Source organism: Salmo salar, chromosome ssa05 (assembly GCF_905237065.1).
Source record: "Salmo salar chromosome ssa05, Ssal_v3.1, whole genome shotgun sequence".
NCBI classification, from domain to species: domain Eukaryota; kingdom Metazoa; phylum Chordata; class Actinopteri; order Salmoniformes; family Salmonidae; genus Salmo; species Salmo salar.
This window is the reverse complement of record NC_059446.1, coordinates 60,231,397-60,251,495: the sequence shown is the minus strand read 5'-3', so window position 1 is coordinate 60,251,495 and position 20,099 is coordinate 60,231,397. Positions and strand designations below refer to the sequence as shown.

The 20,099-nt window shown below is 41.8% G+C and overlaps 1 protein-coding gene across 3 annotated transcripts; it reads right to left on the bottom strand.

Annotated features, from left to right (window-relative positions):
* Nucleotides 1-4,078: 4,078 nt before the first annotated feature.
* Nucleotides 4,079-18,744, bottom strand: tbx20 (T-box transcription factor 20). Of its 3 annotated transcripts, XM_014200865.2 has the most exons (9): nt 18,354-18,744; nt 16,714-16,948; nt 15,776-15,940; nt 15,351-15,459; nt 10,022-10,180; nt 9,497-9,573; nt 7,876-7,902; nt 7,597-7,706; nt 4,079-7,354 (listed from the first exon to the last, which is right to left on the bottom strand). In XM_014200865.2, the coding sequence occupies exons 1-9, from the start codon at nt 18,478-18,480 to the stop codon at nt 7,014-7,016; spliced, it is 1,350 nt and encodes a 449-aa protein (XP_014056340.1). In that variant the 5' UTR covers nt 18,481-18,744; the 3' UTR covers nt 4,079-7,013. The 3 variants fall into 3 exon arrangements, with proteins under 3 accessions (XP_014056340.1, XP_014056341.1, XP_014056342.1); XM_014200866.2 differs by lacking the exon at nt 7,876-7,902 and having other exon boundaries at nt 7,597-7,709; XM_014200867.2 differs by lacking the exon at nt 7,876-7,902.
* Between the last annotated feature and the right edge of the window lie 1,355 nt (nt 18,745-20,099).

Below are 20,099 nucleotides of genomic sequence, written 5' to 3'. Positions count from 1 at the left end.
TATGTATGTATGTATGTATGTATGTATGTATGTATGTATGTATGTATGTATGTATGTATGTATGTATGTATGTATGTATGTATGTGTGTATGTATATATGTATATATACATATATGTGTATACATATACACACACGTGTGTGTGTGTGTGTGTGTGTGTGTGTGTGTGTGTGTGTGTGTGTGTGTGTGTGTGTGTGTGTGTGATTTGATTGATCAAATCACATTTTATTGGTCACATACACATGGTTAGCAGATGTTAATGCAAGTGTAGCAAAATGCTTGTGCTTCTAGTTCCGACAATGCAGTAATATCTAACAGTAATCTAACACATTCACAACAACTACCTTATACACACAAATGTAAAGGGATGAATAACATTAAAAACATATAAATATATGGATGAGCGATGGCTGTGCGGCATAGGCAAGATGCAGTAGATGATATAGAGTACAGTGTATACATTTTACAGATGCTCTTATCCAGAGCGACTTACAAACTCATATGAGATGAGTAATATAATATGTAAACCTTATTAAAGTGGAGTTATTTAAAGTGACTAGTGATACCTTTATTAAGTCCATTTATTAAAGTGGCCAGAGGTCTGAGTCTGTATTTTGGCAGCAGCCTCTCTATGTTAGTGATGGCTGTTTAACAGTCTGAAGGCCTTGAAATAGAAGCTGTTTTTCAGTCTCTCGGTTCCAGCTTTGATGCACCTGCACTGACCTCGCCTTCTGGATGATAGCGAGGTGAACAGGCAGTGGCTCGAGTGGTTGCTGTACTTGATGATCTTTATAGCCTTCCTGTGACATCGGGTGGTGTAGGTGTCCTGGAGGGCAGGTAGTTTGCAACCGGTGATGCGTTGTGCAGACCTCACTACCCTCTGGAGAGCCTTATGGTTGAGGGTGGTGCAGTTGCCGTACCAGGCGATGATACAGCCCGACAGGATGCTCTCGATTGTGCATCTGTAAAAGTTTATGAGTGTTTTAGGTGACAAGCCACATTTCTTCAGCCTCCTGAGGTTGAAGAGGCACTGTTGCACCTTCTTCACGACGCTGTCTGTGTGGTTGGACCATTTCAATTTGTCCGTGATGTGTACGCCGAGGAACTTAACTTTCCACCTCCACTACTGTCCCATCGATGTGAATGGGGGGGTGCTCCCTCTGCTGTTTCCTGAAGTCCACAATCATCTCCTTTGTTTTATTGACGTTGAGTGAGAGGTTGTTTTCCTGACACCACACTCCGAGGGCCCTCACCTCCTCCCTGTAGGCCGTCTCGTCGTTGTTGGTAATCAAGCCCACCACTGTAGTGTTGTCTGCAAACTTGATGATTGAGTTGGAAGCGTGCATGACCATGCAGTCATGGGTGAACAGGGAGTACAGGAGAGGGTTGGGAACGCACCCTTGTGGGGCCCCAGTGTTGAGGATCAGCGGGGTGGAGATTTTGTTTCTTACCTTCACCACCTGGGGGCGGCCCGTCAGAAAGTCCAGGACCCAATTGCACAGGGCGGGGTCGAGACCCAGGGTCTCAAGCTTAATGATGAGTTGGAGTGTACTATGGTGTTAAATGCTGAGCTGTAGTCAATGAACAGCATTCTTACATAGGTATTCCTCTTGTCCAGATGGGATAGGGCAGTGTGCAGTGTGATGGCGATTGCATCGTCAATGGACCTTTCGGGGCGGTAAGCAAATTGGAGTGGGTATAAGGTATCAGGTAGGGTGGATGTGATATGATCCTTGACTAGTCTCTCAAAGCACTTCATGATGACAGAAGTGAGTGCAATGGGGCGATAGTCATATAGTTCAGTTACCTTAGCTTTCTTGGGAACAGGAACAATGGTGGCCATCTTGAAGCATGTGGGGACAGCAGACTGGGATAAGGATTGATTGAATATGTCCGTAAACACATCAGCTAGCTGGTCTGCGCATGCTCTGAGGATCCGGCTAGGGATGCCGTCTGGGCCGGCAGCCTTGCGAGGGTTAACATGTTTAAATGTTTTACTCACGTTGGCCACGGAGAAGGAGAGCCCACAGGCTTTGGTAGTGGGCCGTGTCAGTGGCACTGTATTGTCCTCAAAGCGAGAAAAGAAGTTGTTTAATTTGTCTGGGAGCAAGACGTCGATGTCCACGACGGGGTTGGTTTTCTTTTTGTAATCCGTGATTGACTGTAGACCCTGCCACATACGTCTCGTGTTTGAGCCATTGAATTGTGACTCTACTTTGTCTCTATACTGAAGCTTTGCTTGTTTGATTGGTTGGAGAGGGGGCTCAGTGAGGGCCCAGAATGAGTCTTGGTGCGTTTTGTAGAGTTTAGCAGAGGCGCTAATGTGGTGCATGCTAGTGTGTTTAGTGACAGAAAGTAGTGCCAGAAGAATGGTGCCCACATTTTAGATGAGTGAGACACCTGGACCAACATGAAAAATATTTAATGTGTTTCCATTTACACTTGGACACTAGCCAGTGTGGTCCAAGTGTAGTGTGTTGTTGGAGTTCATGTTACATGTCCGTCTCCTCAGTAGCCTTGCTGAATAGAGTGCACATGAATCATCATCAGTCAGGAAATGTATGTCTTTGAGTCAGTAAAACATGTCTTTCTATCAGCCACTGGGGGGTGCTCCTCTTACCCCAACAGTCTCATCCAGCAGAGATGGGCTTTGTGTCAACAAGAGAGGATGGATACATGTATATTTAGAAGTGAAGGATTGAGTTATGATTATGTTATGGGGTGATTTGACCTTTCACCCTAAAGTCGACAATCTACAATTTGTTCATTCTCAAGAGGGCAACTCAAAGAAACACTGAACATTCTTCAAATGTAACCCTTGAACAAACCCGTGCATAGTACCGTGTTACATTCTAGTCAAAGGACACTGAAGTAAATAATGTTGACTTCCAAATAGAAGTTACTTAAATGATTTGTGAATGAACCGTAACTTGTTGACAATATTGTTTTTGAAGCAATGTTGTTTGACTCTCTCTTCTGTTATTCTTTATTGTGCACTGTGTAACTCTGTCTGTTATTGTTTATAGTGCTAGGTGAAACGTTGTCTGTTATTGTTTATAGTGCTAGGTGAAACGTTGTCTGTTATTGTTTATAGTGCTAGGTGAAACGTTGTCTGTTATTGTTTATAGTGGTAGGTAAAACGTTGTCTGTTATTGTTTATAGTGCTAGGTGAAACGTTGTCTGTTATTGTTTATAGTGCTAGGTGAAACGTTGTCTGTTATTGTTTATAGTGCTAGGTGAAACGTTGTCTGTTATTGTTTATAGTGCTAGGTGAAACGTTGTCTGTTATTGTTTATAGTGCTAGGTGAAACGTTGTCTGTTATTGTTTATAGTGCTAGGTGAAACGTTGGGCGCCCAAAGAGGACACAGAGAACGACAAAGTTCGCTTGAGATGTACTGTTGAGGCCCTTTGCTTCACTAGGAGCTGAAAGGAATGAGTCAAGTAAGTCAAGGGTATATGTTACTGTCTAGTGTATTGAGATATTTAAAGAGATTCTCCGGTACTTTTGTATATTTTTTTGCCAGTAGTTCTGAAAGTATCACTCACGAGCCAAAAGTGGTCCCTGAAAATTGCCTACCATGTCACATACTGTATGTGCAGATATGTGCACCACGTCATTGTTCTCTCTCTCTCGCGCTCTGCTGTGTGCATCTTGCTAGCTGTCATTCAAATGGCGACGGTCTGTGGCTCATTGGCTGAAACTCGAATTGCTTGCGATGGCCCACATGGGGGGAAAATGTTGGGAAAAGGGCGGCGCACAGCTACCATAAAACAGTCGCTTTGAAACTAGGGATTTCATGGCTAATGGAGGTGAGATGGTAGTTCTGCTCTTAGATTATGCATGTCTGAACTACACATTGACACATCCAACCGAAAGCGGGAGGTTTAAAAAATACTTCCTAGTTCCCAATGTTCTGGAGCATGTCTTTAAATGCATTTAACATAAAGATTGATCTTATTAGCTGTTACAGTTGTGTACAACTCTAGTTATGGTCCTGATGGAAAGCGATGGAAACACTGACACTTCAGTTTATACATGATGAGCGATTCATTGCATAAAAATAAATTGCACTTTGAGACATTTTGGGGGTGATATATTTCTTATGGTTTACAAATAACATATATTTTGAAGCGCCAGATAGTACATTACACATGATCATTTTCAGAGCAGAAATAAATATATTGCACTTAGAAAATCAACAAAACAAAATCTTGTTAGATGTCATCCTGTATATTTAGATTACACTTAAAGTAATAATAAAAACACAACAAAAACATAACAAAATCCTTGCAGATCTATTTCCCATGGCATACTTTGAGTGTGCGTACACATTGTTCAAAATGGAAAGTTGAAAGTTACAATCCCCCCCTTCTACCAAGACATGGCGAGATTGGCAGCTGCCTACACAAGGACATATTCAAAGACGGGGAGTGTTGTCCAGATGCGGGCTATAGATTGAAGAGAACACCAGTTGAAGACCTTTGTTAAAGTTCTTATGCGAAATTGTTTAACATTGAAAACACTTGCCTCTTTCAACTGAAAGCCTTAGAGTTAATGCCCTCACTGGCAATCATCTCTGATAGCACCTCGATAAAGCCTCCAAGTCCATGCAGTGTGTAGGCTACTGAGAGTTGTCTACTGAGAGTTGTCTACTGAGAGTTGTCCTACAACATGTTTTCAACTAAAAACATCCTGCAAAACTCATTCCAACTTCAAACCTGCTGACTGCTTGTGGACACATGGTATGCAAGTGGTGAGTAAGCGTCAACAGTAATGTAGGCTAAACGCAGAGTTAGTGCCCACAATAATATTGTGTTAGTTGTAGCCTAATTTATGTGTGGTTTTTTGGCTCCATGTGATTGGTTTGTTCAGTATAATGAAATTGAGACTCAGCATTGAAAACAAAACCAACAATGAAATACTGTATTAGACCTTCACTTCCATCCAAGTTTGTCCCATTTTGCCCCGAAAGAGAAATCTTCATACTAAAAATAATTGTCAGGATGTCTTAGCTGTGAATTAGAGGTTTACAAAGTTGCCTTAGGTGTCATTTTCTTGCCAAAATAGTAACGGCATTTTACAATAACATCGGTTTTATGGTGGTAACAAACTGTGTGAGACATCATTGAGTGGATGAATCAATCTGCAATGATTTATTTTTTGAGAGGAGTGGCACTACAAAGGAACCGATGCATACACTGTACGTTTTGTGTCACTATCTTAGCTTCTGTGTCATTTTGGTTAGAAGGGGCTAGCTGATGAATCGCCAATGGTGTGACGACCAAAACAGATCTCCCTCCCTGCTCACCCTCCTCTAAGGGGAGGCACCACTGAGTCATTGTTTACAGGTGTGGACTTTCTCCCAGAGTGCTGTAGTGTCGACACAGCCTGAGGCAGACATAGATCCTGCTACAGTAATCAGGCTATAGTGTGACGCCAGAGGTTAGGTGTTGGTTAGGTGGTGAATCAAGTTTCAGGGCAATACAGCAAGAGAAAGTCCATCTTAGCCTTTCAGGGCAGCAGAGTCTGCTGGTTTTCTGTCCCTCTTGGTACTTCATTGATACATTACTGATTTGCCATTGATTGGTTAGAGAAGACAATCTGCTGGTGTTGGGGATACGTTACGACGTAGCGTGATTTGAACGCTCTGTGACTTCACTAGAGAGGTCCCCCAAAGGTCTTCTAGGGCCCATCCACACGTGAGACATGAACAAACATCTCTTTTCATTGACCTCACGAATCTAATGCATGTTAAACTCATTGGATGCAGTACAAACATTATGAGGTGACTAGAAGCTTTTTGGATGACATAGAAAACTGAAAAAGTACTTTGAGACCTGGTTTGGGTGAGGATTTTTTTAAACAAATGTTTTCTGTGTTATCTGTTGCAAACAGCATGCGTCCTATGATATGGCACTCTATGACATTCATCTTATTTTGTGTGTGTGTGTGTGTGTGTGTGTGTGTGTGTGTGTGTGTGGACATCTTTATGTACTGCTATCAAACATGATCATCTTCCACTGTAACTTCTTCACAGTACACATGGCTGGCTTTTTAGATGGGAAAGAAACAACTGGCTTCTCTCTGTCTCTAGGGCATCTATGCGCACACATCTGACTACCATGGCAACAGCCAACCTGACTGGAGAGGCTATAGGATTCTGCCTGCAGAGGAAGCTTAACAGAGTTTGAGTTCAAGCAGGAGAGGAGAGATGTTGCCTCTACCCTCCCTGTGAGTTTTGGTCAGCAAGCAGGGGGAATCCTTTGACTCAGTCTAAAATGGCTGCCATTCCTCCATGCCCCAGCAGCTGGAGTGAAGATAGTTCTCCTCCGTGGCCACAAGCGCTGCCCAGGATTGGAAGTTGTGCACTCCCGTAACTTTTGGAGTCCCATATTCTTCATTGTCCTCAGAAGCTGTGAGAGAACTAACAATTATCACACCCTCTGGTTTTAATGTCCGTAAGCCAGACAGTTCACTGGTTCTCCTGTCCATGCTTTTCTGGAGAGTGGGTGCAACATGAATATTGTGACCAACAGTTGGAGGGCAGGGGCAAACGACAGTTATCACAAGCAGACCATTACCTATTTCCCACAATGCATCACTGTGCATGGTCATCAGTCCTCAGCATCTCAGCATTTTTTTTTTTATACCTGGATCATCAGTTTTCATATCTGGGTCGTAAATATTCATATGCAGGTCATAAGTGTTCATATCTGGTGTTCATATCAGTCTGTGGGTCTCTGTGTCTGTTTCACCAGGTCCCGTAGGAGTCTGTTTCCTCTCCGGTTCAGCTGTCAGCATGCAGGGCAGCAGCCAGGCAGCCTCTCCAGGTCGTCCAGTCAGTCGACTCGGCCAGGGGGCTTATTATTTACAAGGACACGGTGGTGACGATGGGTGATGATGCTGAGGCGGACAAATCTGTGAGTCTATCTACTTGTGTGTGGAAGTGTGTCTATAAGCGTAGTTGTAGCTGATGAGGCGCTACTCGGCCAGGCAGTCACCTCAGAGGGAGTCATACAAAGGGGGTCATGACGGTGGAGGAGTGGCGCAGTCCCTGGATGGCAGCGTAGGGGCCCTGCTGGAAGTAGTGGTGGTAGCGGGGCATGTGGAAGGAGGGGAAGGAGGGCCCGCCGCCCTGCATGGTGCCCGCCAGGGTCGAGTGTGTCAGGGGCATGCCCAGCCGGCTGTAAGGGGGCAGGGAGCCCTGGATGGGATGGGGCAAGGGGGAGGCCAGGGAGGCGCTGCTGGAGCCCATGGCAGAGAGGGACTGGGGGTGCTGGAAGCCTGAGAAACCAGAGGTGGCGGTGACCCAGGAGCTCAGAGAGAGGTTGTCAGAGGCGGTGAACGCAGAACCTTAGAGTGAGATGGAGAGACGCTGTTAAAGACCTCTAACTATAATACTGTCATTGATGTTGCACTACATTGACTCAGCAGCCTTCTATTGGTCCATTTATGTGAACGACGGTTGTTTGAATTATTTGGTAAAATAATGTGGTAGTAGTGCCACTGAACGACCCTCATTTGGCTCATTAGCATGATGTGCATCTTGTGAAACGTGTGTGATGACATCATCAGTGTGTGACCAACTCTCTTACCCCTGTGAGCGGCGTGGCCGTCATCCCCCAGTGTCTCCTCCTCACCTGCGTAGGTGCGTATTGGCGACCGTGCGTACGAGTGCTTGTGGATCAAACTCTCAACACTTTCCCTGCAGCAAAAACCAAAGAGAAAGGCCCAAAATATATCTCTATGTTCACACTTAAACATATTGGTACATTCACACCAAAATCTGAAAATATCCTATTCTAATATAAAATGTACAATCAGTCCAATATATACTGTATCTGCATTCACACCAATACCCCAAAACAACTCACCAAGATATATCATGTCTTTGCAGTAACCTATAACCCAAATTATATCTTTTATAGTTACACTGGTGACAGACAATACTGAATGTACAGTATGTAGACAATAGATACACAATATATCAGCACACACAATATATCTGCACACAGTCAATATATCTGCACACACAGACAATATATATCTGTACACACAGTCAATATATCTGTACACATTAGGTACTGTATGTAAAAATAACGAGCCCATAACAGTATAGTTATAAAGGAAAATGTACGGTCTATAAAATCCCAGTGCAACAAAATCACACATAATGTAGATAAAGATAGAAAAGGCCAGAATACACAACAACATTTTTCAACCGTTCTGATACCTCTTTGGAGCATAAAATCAAAGATCCTTCTTTTCTAAGTCTCAAAGTACATAATTAAAGCAGTGTGTGTCTTAGTCTTAGTGTGTGTACTCTAACAAAAAGTGCATTAGTTCCTGTGAGTCTTGTCAGACAGCGCCTCAGTGACACAGAGAGGGACAGATATGGTGGTGGTGGAGGAGGAGGGTCGGTTGGACAGGAGTGGTCTGCATCACAAGAGCCATGCGTCCACATTAGCTCCCCAATTAGGTTAGGAAAGTGCAATATCTGTCAGCGGTGCAGTACAAATGTGCGTGTGTTTTTATCAGCTCTGGCCTGTCCGGCACAGAGGCCACAGTAGGCCACGACGCAGGGGGCTGGTTTCAATCAGTCACAGCAGCCAATCAAATTACACTGTGTTTTAGTGCAGTGGCCGACTCCAGACTAATGTGATTTCTGCAGCTCCCTGAAGATCAATTGATCAGATCTAATTCACAGCCCTCAAAAAGAGAAAGCCAGAAAGAGGGAGTTGGTTGTCTGGCTGTCTCTTGGCAGTCTTTGACTTTGCTTGTTTGGTTGGGAAATGGCCTAAGATGGTCTGATTTATCAGATGATTTTGGCAATAGTGCTGGAATTGGTCAATCTAAAAAAAAAAAAGTGTGTTTGTTTGGCTGTAGGTCATAAAATCCTTTGGTGTGTGTGTGTGTGTGTGTGTGTGTGTGTGTGTGTGTGTGTGTGTGTGTGTGTGTGTGTGTGTGTGTGTGTGTGTGTGTGTGTGTGTGTGTGTGTGTGTGCGTGTGTGTGTGCGTGCGTGCGTGCGTGTGTTAGCCAGAAGTTTATAGTAGGGTGGGTTGGCATTGCACCCGGGGAAGTCACTCAGATACCCACAAGATTTCTATAGAAACAACAATTTCAGACAATTACTGGCATTGAAATAAAAACCAACACTATACAGTAACATAGTCCTTCATCTAGTTGCAAAACAAATTCAATGTCCTCTCTCCTCCTTTTTCTCTCAATTTCACTGTAACACACACACACACGTATGCAAAACTGTACTACACACACACACATACACATGCATACCCCCCCTCCACACACACACTCCTAATGAGCAGAAATAAATAAACAACCCGGCATGTGCACTTGCTAATGAGTACATCGCTCCATAGCTTGCTCCTAACGCGACTGCTCTCACCCCTCTCTCCCAGTTCTATTCCCCTTGTTAATCTTATCCGCGCCGGACAGAAATAAACAAACAGGCAAAGACATAAAATTCCCTGTACCTCTCCATGTCCGTCAGTCGGGAGGAGTCTCGGAAGCCTTTCGCAAACGGGTTGCTGTCGATCTTCAGCTTGGTTATCTGGGAAGAAAGAGGCCCGCAAACAGATTAGATGCTATTTTCTCCTTTCTCTCTGTCTCAGACTCTTATCCCTCTCCCTTTCTGTCTGTCTCGTTCTCTCTATCTTTTTCCATGGGATAGCCAGACTAAACACACAAAGGGAGTCAGGGAGGAACTGGGTGGCAGAACTGGCTTTAGACAGAACTGAATACACTCCCTATGCATGTTGTCTGTAAACCAGCCACACAACCCCCTATATTCAACATATTGTCTCTACCCGTGAACACTATCCAGCAACAGAACACGTCCTCCCTGTTGACCCCTGGGTCACGTTCACTAGGCACCATACGGAAGAAAGGAGGAGGGAGTAACTGTAGTCCAATACGAAACGCTTGTTTTGGTTTTCCGTTGTGTGCATTAATAAATAAGACCCTGGTATAGAACAGTTGACTAGTGATTTACTGCTCACCAGCTGGTTCTGGTAGGCTGTGACCGCGGTAAAGACAGTCTCGGTGAAAACGAAGGTGCGGAACTCCTCTGACTTGAGGTTGAGAAGGGAGGCGGTGTGGTCCTTCTTCTTGATGATATGGACCCGGGGCTGGTACTTATGCATGGAGTTTAGTATGATCTGTAGGGACACAGAGAAGGCAAAACACTGGGTTCGATAGAGAATGAGAGCGAGATGTGGAGAGAGATGACAGGAAGTAGAAAGAGAGAGCATGGTGATAGAAGAGGCAAGGGGATAGAGTGAGAGAGGATGACTGGGGTGGCAGTAGAGAGGAGTGTGAAAGGATAAACATGTTAACAGCATGCAGTCTGAGAAACATTTTACTCAGCTCTTAGCTGTTCTGCTTGATCTTGATCTTCTGTGAAGATGGCGCTGCAGTGGATAGCAGCAGTCTTATGGGTTCCTGACCAATTCTGCTATTTGGTGTTTGTTTTTTTATGCTGATCATAACTTTTTTGGTACATAATGTCTGCGACATCACTTTCTATGACCGAAAACAGCTTCTGGACATCAGAACAGCTATCACTAATTTCGATCTGGACAGAAATGTCTACTTCTACGAGTCGGCAGCTCTGAACGCTCTGCTTACTACGGACCAGGCCCTACTCCCCGGGAATTGAAAGAGGAAGCGGCGGCAAAAGAGAGGCAGCAGAGTCGGCATCCTGACAAGACTGTCGGCGAGCAAATAGACCGCCATTGCCGTCTGTTCTATTGGCAAACATGCAATCACTGGAGAACAAACTGGATGAGCTATGTTCAAGACTATCCTATCAATGGGACCTGGAAAACTGTAATATCCTACATTTCTCAGAGTCGTGGCTGAACGAGGACATGGATATACATCTCACGGTTTTTTCTATGCATCGCCACGACCGGATGGCAGACTCAGGTAAGAAGGGAGGAGGGTGTGTCTCTTTGTTAACAACAGCTGGTGCACGTCCTCTAATGTTAAGAGTCTCAAATTCCTGAGTTAGAATACCTCGTGATAAGTTGCAGACCATACTTTCATTTATATTTTTCATAGCTATCTATTGACCACCACAAACCGATACTGGCACTAAGACAGCACTCAACAAGCCGCATAGGGTTATAATCAAATAAGAAGTGCACATTCAGAGGCAGAGTTTCTCGTGGCTGGTGATTTTACAGCAGGGAATCTGAAATCTGTTTGACATTTTTACCAACATGTCACTTGTGGAACTAGAGGTGACAACTTTAGATCACCTTTATTCCACACACAGAAATGCTTACAAGACCCTCCCTTTGGCAAATCAGACCATAACTCTATCCTCCTGCTTCCTGCTTACAAGGCCCTCCCTTCGGGCAAATCAGACCATAACTCTATCCTCCTGCTTCCTGCTTACAAGGCCCACCCTTAGGCAAATCAGACCATAACTCTATCCTCCTGCTTCCTGCTTACATGCAAAAACACAAGCAGGAAGTACCTGCCTGGAACTCTACCCACACACTTACACATACTTAAACTGACACCCCAACACACACATACACACACTACATATGCCCACACACGTAACATGTGTACACCTGCATACTGACACCACACACACACAAACTTAAACACCACATACGCAGCTGCTACAGCTCAGTTTATTATCTATCCTGTTGGCTAGTCACTTTACCCCTACCTACAGTGCATTCGGAAAATATTCAGAGCCCTTCACTTTTTCCACATTTTGTTACGTTACAGTCTGATTCTAAAATTGATTAAATAATTTTTTCCCTCATCAATCTACACACAATACCCCATAATGACAAAGCGAAAAACAGGTTTTTAGACATTTTTTGAAAGTGAATAACAAATAAAAAGCAGAAATACCTTATTTACGTAAGTTTTCAGACCCTTTGCTATGAGACTTGAAATTGAGCTCCTGTTGCATCCTGGAGCATCCTGTTTCCATTGATCATCCTTGAGATGTTTCTACAACTTGATTGGAGTCCACCTGTGGTAAATTCAATTGAGTGGACATGATTTGGAAAGGCACACACACCTGTCTATATAAGGTCCCACAGTTGACAGTGCATGTCAGAGCAAAAACCAAGCCATGAGGTCGAAGGAATTGTCCGTAGAGCTCCGAGACAGGATTGTGTCGAGGCACAGATCTGGTGAAGGATAACAAAATATTTTGCAGCATTGAAGGTCGACAGGTAGCCTAGTGGTTAGCGCATTGGGCCAGTAACTGAAAGGTTGCTAGATCGAATCCCTGAGCTGACAAGGTAAAAATCTGTTGTTCTGCTCCTGAACAAGGCAGTTAACCCACTGTTCCTAGGCTGTCATTGTGAATAAGAATTTGTTCTTTACTGACTTGCCTAGTTAACTAAAGTAACATTTTTAAAAAGGGCCCCAAGAACACAGTGGCCTCCATCATTCTTAAATTGAAGAAGCTTGGAACCACCAAGACTCTTCCTAGAGCTGGCTGCCTGGCCAAACTGAGCAATTGGGGGAGAAGGATCTTGTTCAGGGAGGTGACCAAGAATCCGATGGTCTCTCTGACAGAGCTCCAGAGTTCCTCTGTGGAGATTCCAGAATCACAACCGTCTCCGCAGCACTCCACCAATCACGCCTTAATTGTAGAGTGGCCAGACGGAAGCCACTCCTCAGTAAAAGGCACATGACCACCCGCTTGGAGTTTGCCAAAAGCACCTAAAGAACTCAGACCATGAGAAACAAGATTCTCTGTTCTTATGAAACTAAGATTTAACTCTTTGGACTGAATGGCAAGCATCACGTCTGGAGGAAACCTGGCATCATCCCGACAGTGATGGTGACAGCATCATGCTGTGGGGATGTTTTTCAGGGATGTTTTTCAGCGGCAGGGACTGGGAGACTAGTCAGGATCAAGGGAAAGATGAGGGGAGCAAAGTACAGAGATATCCTTGATGAAAACCTTCTCCAGAGCGCTCCGAACCTCAGACTGGGGCGAAGGTTCACCTTCCAACAGAACAACAACCCTAATCACACAGCCAAGACAATGCAGGAGTGGCTTCAGGACAAGTCTCTGAATGTCCTTAAGTGACCCAGCCAGAGCCCGGACTTGAACCCGATCTCTGGAGAGACCTGAAATTAGCTGTGCAGCGACACTCTCCATCCAACCTGACAGAGCTTGAGAGGATCTGCAGAGAAGAATGGGAGAAACTCCCTAAATACAGGTGTGCCAAGCTTGTAGCGTCATACCCAGGAAGACCAGAGGCTGTAATCGCTGCCAAAGGTGCTTCAATAAAGTACTGAGTAAAGGGTCTGAATACTTATGTAAATGTGATCTTTTTTTTTTTTATCATACATTTCCTCAAATAAAATAAAAAAAACTGTTTTTGCATTGTCTTTATGGGGTATTATGTGTAGATTGATTAAGGGGGGGACACTATTTAATACATTTTAGAATAAGGCTGTACCATTACAAAATGTGGAAAAGGTAAAGGGGTCTGAATACTTTCCCAATGCACTGTATATCTACATATCTACCTCAATTACCTCATACCCTTGCACATCAAATCACTACTGGTAGTCCCTGTATATAGCCATGTTATTTTTATACATTATTGTTATTCATGCATTTACAGTATTCCTCATTCATGTATTTACAGTATTTATATTTTTATGTTATATTTGTTATCTTTATTTTTAACTCTGGATTGTTGGAAAAGGACCCATTAGTAAGCTTTTCATTGTTAGCCTACACCTGCTGTTCACAAAGCATGTGACAAGTACAATTTGATTTGATGAAGAGCATTTGTCCTTTATCTGACTCCATAGCCTATACAGCGGCTCAGCAAGAATGTTATATTGTGTTAATGTGTGGCTGTGGGGAGTTAGTCTGCTATACTCTGGATCAGATCCCTATGATTCACATCTAGATTCATACTGTATACTGTATGTGAGACTGTACTGGGCAAAGGAGATGGTGTGGTATGGTGTCTTAAGAACTAGGAGTTCCTGCCTGCCTTCATCAACATTCAGCTACAATTCTCACAATTGACACATCTCAACTTGAATTTTATTGTTTGAAATATGCAGGCTTATCTCAAGTCAGAATTACTGCTCATGAGAATGATGAAACGAGTGAGCTGTTGAAAGCTGCCTGTTAAAAGCTGCCAGGTGCACTATAACATGATGTGTCTTGTGTCAGTGCAATTTCAAATGACTAGCCTACAGAACGACATTCACTGTCAAGGTTTTCGAAAATGATTCTATTTGAATGCCAATTATTCGTGCGGTTAAAAGCGTGCATGAATCTCTCTTAAATTCCATATTGGTAACCATTAGAGATATTTTTTAGATCAACAGGAAAAATGATTTGTTTTATCCTATCTAATCAGCTTTATCGGTCTTTACTTACGTCATGAAAATCAAAATCCCATGACATCATTCACATTGTTTAGCAAATATATATCTGGTGTTGTCATCATATCGCATTGCTCTCGCCTTTAGGCCTACTCTTTGAATCTATCGAATACCACGTACATGCCCACGAAAGAAAAGGTGTTTGTGCATAAATTCAAGGAGCCGTTTTTCCGCACAACCTGTTGGTTTGGTATGGTGTAGGCTGATCAGTGTATGATGTTAGCCTACTACTGTTAATAATGTAAATTAATGGTGTTGCATGGGACGCATATTCCATTATTGTTATCGTTTCTGTGCTATAGGCGGATAGTTCTTTAGTTTAGCACGTGTTTCTGCTTCTCGTTAAATTGTACGCGTATTAATTTCCCTTACCGAAAAAAAAACATGACTTGAATATAAAGAAAATATTAATTTAAATGATAAAATGTAACTGGATCTTCACAGGTGAAACCAAGCAACATGTGGATTTTGAATCCAACACGTCTCTGACTTACAGTTAAGAACATTTCATTTCCCAATAACATGTGAAAGAGATTTGGAAAAAATGATATCCCATGGGAAGATTCCACGAGATTTCATGGAAAGTGTACAGAGCAATTCTTTCATAAATCACCTGCAAGTATGTTTATTTATTTCAACCGTTATAATCCCATCTAAACACAATTCCCGTACATATTTTAGAAATATCCCCCAATTTATAATTGTAATTTGTCAATATTGTTTACACTTTCAGATAATAATTATGAATCCAATATTGTACGGGGAAACTCTCCACAAGTCCTTGATCAGTTATACGATGAGGATGGACTGTATGGGATTTTTCTCTGGTTAGGCTATACAGCCTTCAAGTGATTTCATGTTTCAGTTCATGTCAGAAATAACATGAATCTGCTTCAACGTTTCAATACGAATGACAAATCAATAACATACGTGTCCATGTTGGTCCAGTTCGTTGTTGGTGAGTTTTACTTTCTCGAAAGACACCATTTGTTTGAGCAGCTGTTCCCCAGTGAAAGGAGAGTCAGGGTGCACGTATAACCTGCAATATAAATACAATATGTATATTACAATACTTTTTATCATCGAAAAGGCCTATGCAAACACAGAAAAACGTATTATCATGCTATTCAAAATCAAAAGGGACGATTTGTTCCAATACGGACCTTTGTCGGTCAAGTTAAAAAATACTTCCAAAATGTATTTATCTAAGCCATATAGTGTATTTGCTATCCATATACCAATAATTAGGGTCAATGGCTACTACCACATACCATTTTGTGAATGCTTTTGACATTAACGACTCGTACATAAAAGCCACGCAGTGACTAGAGACGAGTGTACAAAAAGTCACCCACCGTGCAGGCAGAGGAGGGTCCGCCTTGCCCGCCACGAGCCAGGACGACCTGTGGTAGGCGTATCGGTAGCGTTTGTTGTCGACCGGAACAATGTCCATCAGCACGATGTATTTGGCGTCCGGGTCCACCCCCGAGAAGGACACACGGATGGTGGGGAACATTCTTCTGTTGGAGGGGAAGAGAGACGGTAAACACAACGACTACACAAACCCACGCCAACCATTTTAGCTGAGAGGTAAATATTTACTCAAACCTAGGCTCCAAGTAAAATATAAGATGATGAGAGTCATATTTCACTGAATTCCTTTGTCCATAAATATCATCAATAGCTCCCGTTTTGTATGAGGTTTATGTGTGTCCTTTATCTGTAGGCTATTTGATTATACATGTTTTTAGCGTGAGGCATATTCCCTACACCTTTTTTTAATAGATATTCATGGCAGGGAGAATATTTGCCTATATGTTTTGAACAGCATTACGTTTTTCGAGGAAAATTATTTTGCCTAAATGATGTTAATATTTATACAAATGTTTTTTGAATTGTAAATCGATTACATAATTACCCTTAGACTATAAACATTTCCACGCATGGGAGGAGCGCTACAATGATTTGTGGTGCAATTATCGCACAGTTTACACATGTAAAAAAATAGAATATCTCTGCCGAAATTAGTCTTATTATAGGCTACATATTAATTGAAAAAATATATTAATTGATCCTGCAAAATACAAAACAGAATATCCAATTACCCAATGCTTAATATGACACGGGTAATCAGATAGGTTAATAACGGTATTATAAAATGTAGCTTTAGTTTGCTTCTTAGGTTATAATTGTCGTTCACATTTAAAAAGTAAAGTAGACCAATAGGCCTACGTGGTGTCGATAATATAGGACTCGATAATATAATATTTTGCAGTGAGAAATTGAAGTTTACCTTCCGGATTTTGTGATGATCATCTCGGTGCCGAGATCATGGAATTTATCCCAGAGTTCTTTGGTCTCTAAACTGCAGGAGATTTTGGCCATCTCCTCGTTGGGAACACTCGGAGTGGTGGGGATCAGCGGCTCTGTGCACACTGGAGGCGCGCTCCCGCTGAAATCTCCGTGCGCATCTAGAGAAGACAGCTCTCCCAAACCTTGGTTACAGGAGGACTTCTCCACGAATTGTTCTATGGATGAAAAAACACCATGTTCAAATGCTGGTTTCATTTGTTTATTTTTACTGCAGCCAAAACATATCTATCTATCTATCTATCTATCTATCGATATATATATATATATATATGTGTGTGTGTGAGAGTTTTTACATTGCGTAGACTGATATACATTTAAAGCAATGTAAAAACTCATTGGCATAGATGTTTAAAAAATGTCATAAATTGGTTATTATTATTTAGCTTTAAATGAATTAAACACAACTAGCCTAGTAGCATATTGATATATACATTCCAATACAATGATTTGTATTCAAATAAATTCAAAACATTATCAATACATGTGAGGGGTATTTGACAAATGCAAGAATATACATTAAAAGTAAGATGAATGGTTTTTATATTTGCTATCCATTGAACGACATTAAATTAGCCTACTACAATTTTCAAAAGTGCAACTGAATCACAAAAACAACATATTGGTTATTTCAGCAGGCTACAAATCGTCACGCTATTTCGAAGAGATATTCAGTTAAATTCAAAACACATTTTTTTTTTACTCACAATGATATAGTTAACAGCAATGTGACTAACAGCAACGTCCGTGTTATATTTCTCTGTCAGTAATTGCATACAGGTCTAGTCTCCGTGAATTCACTGAATGTTTATTTGACGAAAATGTTCAATTGTACCTTTTTCTTGGATAAATTGAAAAGTAAACTTGATTGAATCAAATATTCAGCAACATGTTAGCAATTATCAGCAAGCATCACTACAGCCAACGCAGCATGATATTTCTGGATAGAGAAAATTCTGATATATAATGTTGATATCTGTTTCATTAGCCCATACACTTTTTGTTGACACTTGATACAATAATAGGTTAATTCAGAGCCTATTCAGTGAACCATAGGCCTACTGAATACATATTTGTGTAGGCCTACATCTGTAAAATCCATCAATATTGCTTCATGTTCGTATATTGTATTCTTTCTTATTGTTGTTGCATTGTCGAGATGGAACCTGCAATTAAGAATTTCCTTGGAGGGTGTATATCCATGCGTGTCGCGTACATACGACTAATAAAACCTGGAACTTAAACTTTTGCTGACAGTCTATGAACGGGGTTATGCACTGCCTGATTTTTGGACACATTTTTTTGTGAAAGGTTATAAAAACATCGTCGTGTGAGACATCTTAAATGAAGGTTCTCAGTCATTTCCCCATAGGCCCATAGAACAATATGGCTATAGAAGTAGGCCTAGGCCTATAGACAACCCTTCTTTTCTCCATAGCATAATCGAAGTCAAGATTTGATTTAAACAATCTAACAAACAATATAGCCAAGAAGGAAACTATCAATTGTAGGCTATATTGAAAATGTGAATTCTATGTAAGGCACCGTGCGCGATCGGCTTACCAAGTGGCTTGATGGTGTTTTCATCGGTTTCCTTGTCCTTCGTTTTTCCACTTGACATGATTGCGGCTATCGAGAACGCGTTTGCCCTGGAGGAGAGCTGTGGCTTCGGGGAAGAGGTGTACTCCATGGTGAGAGTAGTAGAAGTAAAACGTCCAAAAGCACAAACCTCTCGCGGAGTGAGCTCTGTAGTTTTATTGGCAGGCTGCACACAAAAAAGCTGAAAAAAATGGAAGCTACTTCGACTGATTTTTGAACAGGTATGCGCTTCGTCTTTTACAAAACAAAATTAAAACACTCTCCGTTTTTGACTCGTTGAACACATTGTCAAAAACCGACTAATCGTTGCGCGTCTCCACTCCAGTGGCAAAGTCTTCATTGGGACTGTTGAATCTTTGCACTGCTCTTAATTTTAGCCAACCCCACTCCCCACTCCATCCCTATCGTGTGCAGCCAATCGCCGCCTTAGTGTCGACGTCACATACTGTCCTGCAAACTGAATCGAAGCCCAACAGCCTATTAAAAACACATTTTCTTCCGATTCCGACCATTAGCCCAAATCTAGAGGGAACCTAACTGCGACCCGACCCTTCACACATCAAGAGATAGATAGCCTGGACGCACTTTTTTTTTTATTGTTGCTTGATTCGATCAGTTAATGTAGCCCATTGATAAAATGATCTGTACACTCATCTCTGATTGAGAAAAAAATGCAGCATTTGCATATTCGTCAATATTTAGGTCTAAATGATAACTTTCGTCATATTTGAGCTTTTACCGTAAAAAAAAAGGTATTATGTTTCATTTCCGAGGTGCATCAGCAATCGTTTTCAATTTGTTCGCCCCATCAAATTCCTATAATGACCATTCTGTTTATGATTGTGGAAGTCTGCAAAACTCTTCTTTAAAAGCATGGAAGATGTCCTGTGTTCAGTGGTCATTTCAACTAATGTTATATCTACCCAGTGATTCTTGTACAATATAGGCCACACTTTCTCACATAATCCATAATAATGTATACTGGTTTGTATAGGCTAGGTTTTTGTTGTTGTAATTTGAGTCCGATAAATTTAACGAAACCTTTCATCAGAATATGTTTATAATATGTCGACACAGTTCTTGAATCCATAGCTCCAGAATTAGAGTTCCTAGGCCTATACCTTTAAAAAAAATATTTAAACAGGCTAATTAACATAATATAATATAAATTCACATTCCAACTGGGAGCGTATTAAAATCTGCTCAAACAATCTATTATGCAACACATTTAATAATTTACTCAAACTGATTATAATAATAGTTGGGATACAAACTAATACGTTTTTTATTACAAATAGAGAGGGGAAGAGATACGGAATCTCGAGACACATAGTAGGCTATTTGACCCTGCAAGTGCTCAATGTTTGTGAGAATAGGCCTCCTCAGACGGACCACTAATGTGCAGTATTATAGAGTGCAGGGGCAGCACAGGCTTAATCTGTGCTATGACACACACCAGTGCGTCCCTAAACTGGCCCCTCTCCCTTTACTCCCTCACCGCCTTTAGCTTTACGCACGAGCCCTTGCACCTACATTTGTTTATTTTTCGATGTTGTTTTCTCCCGATTGGACATTTTCTGGAGTGTTGTAGGCTACTATTCTTCTTCTTATTATTAGTATTATTAGTACTAATATTGTTATTATGCTTTTATAGCATTTATTACAATGCTGTAATCACCCCAGCAGCCTACTATTTTTAACCAAAAGCCA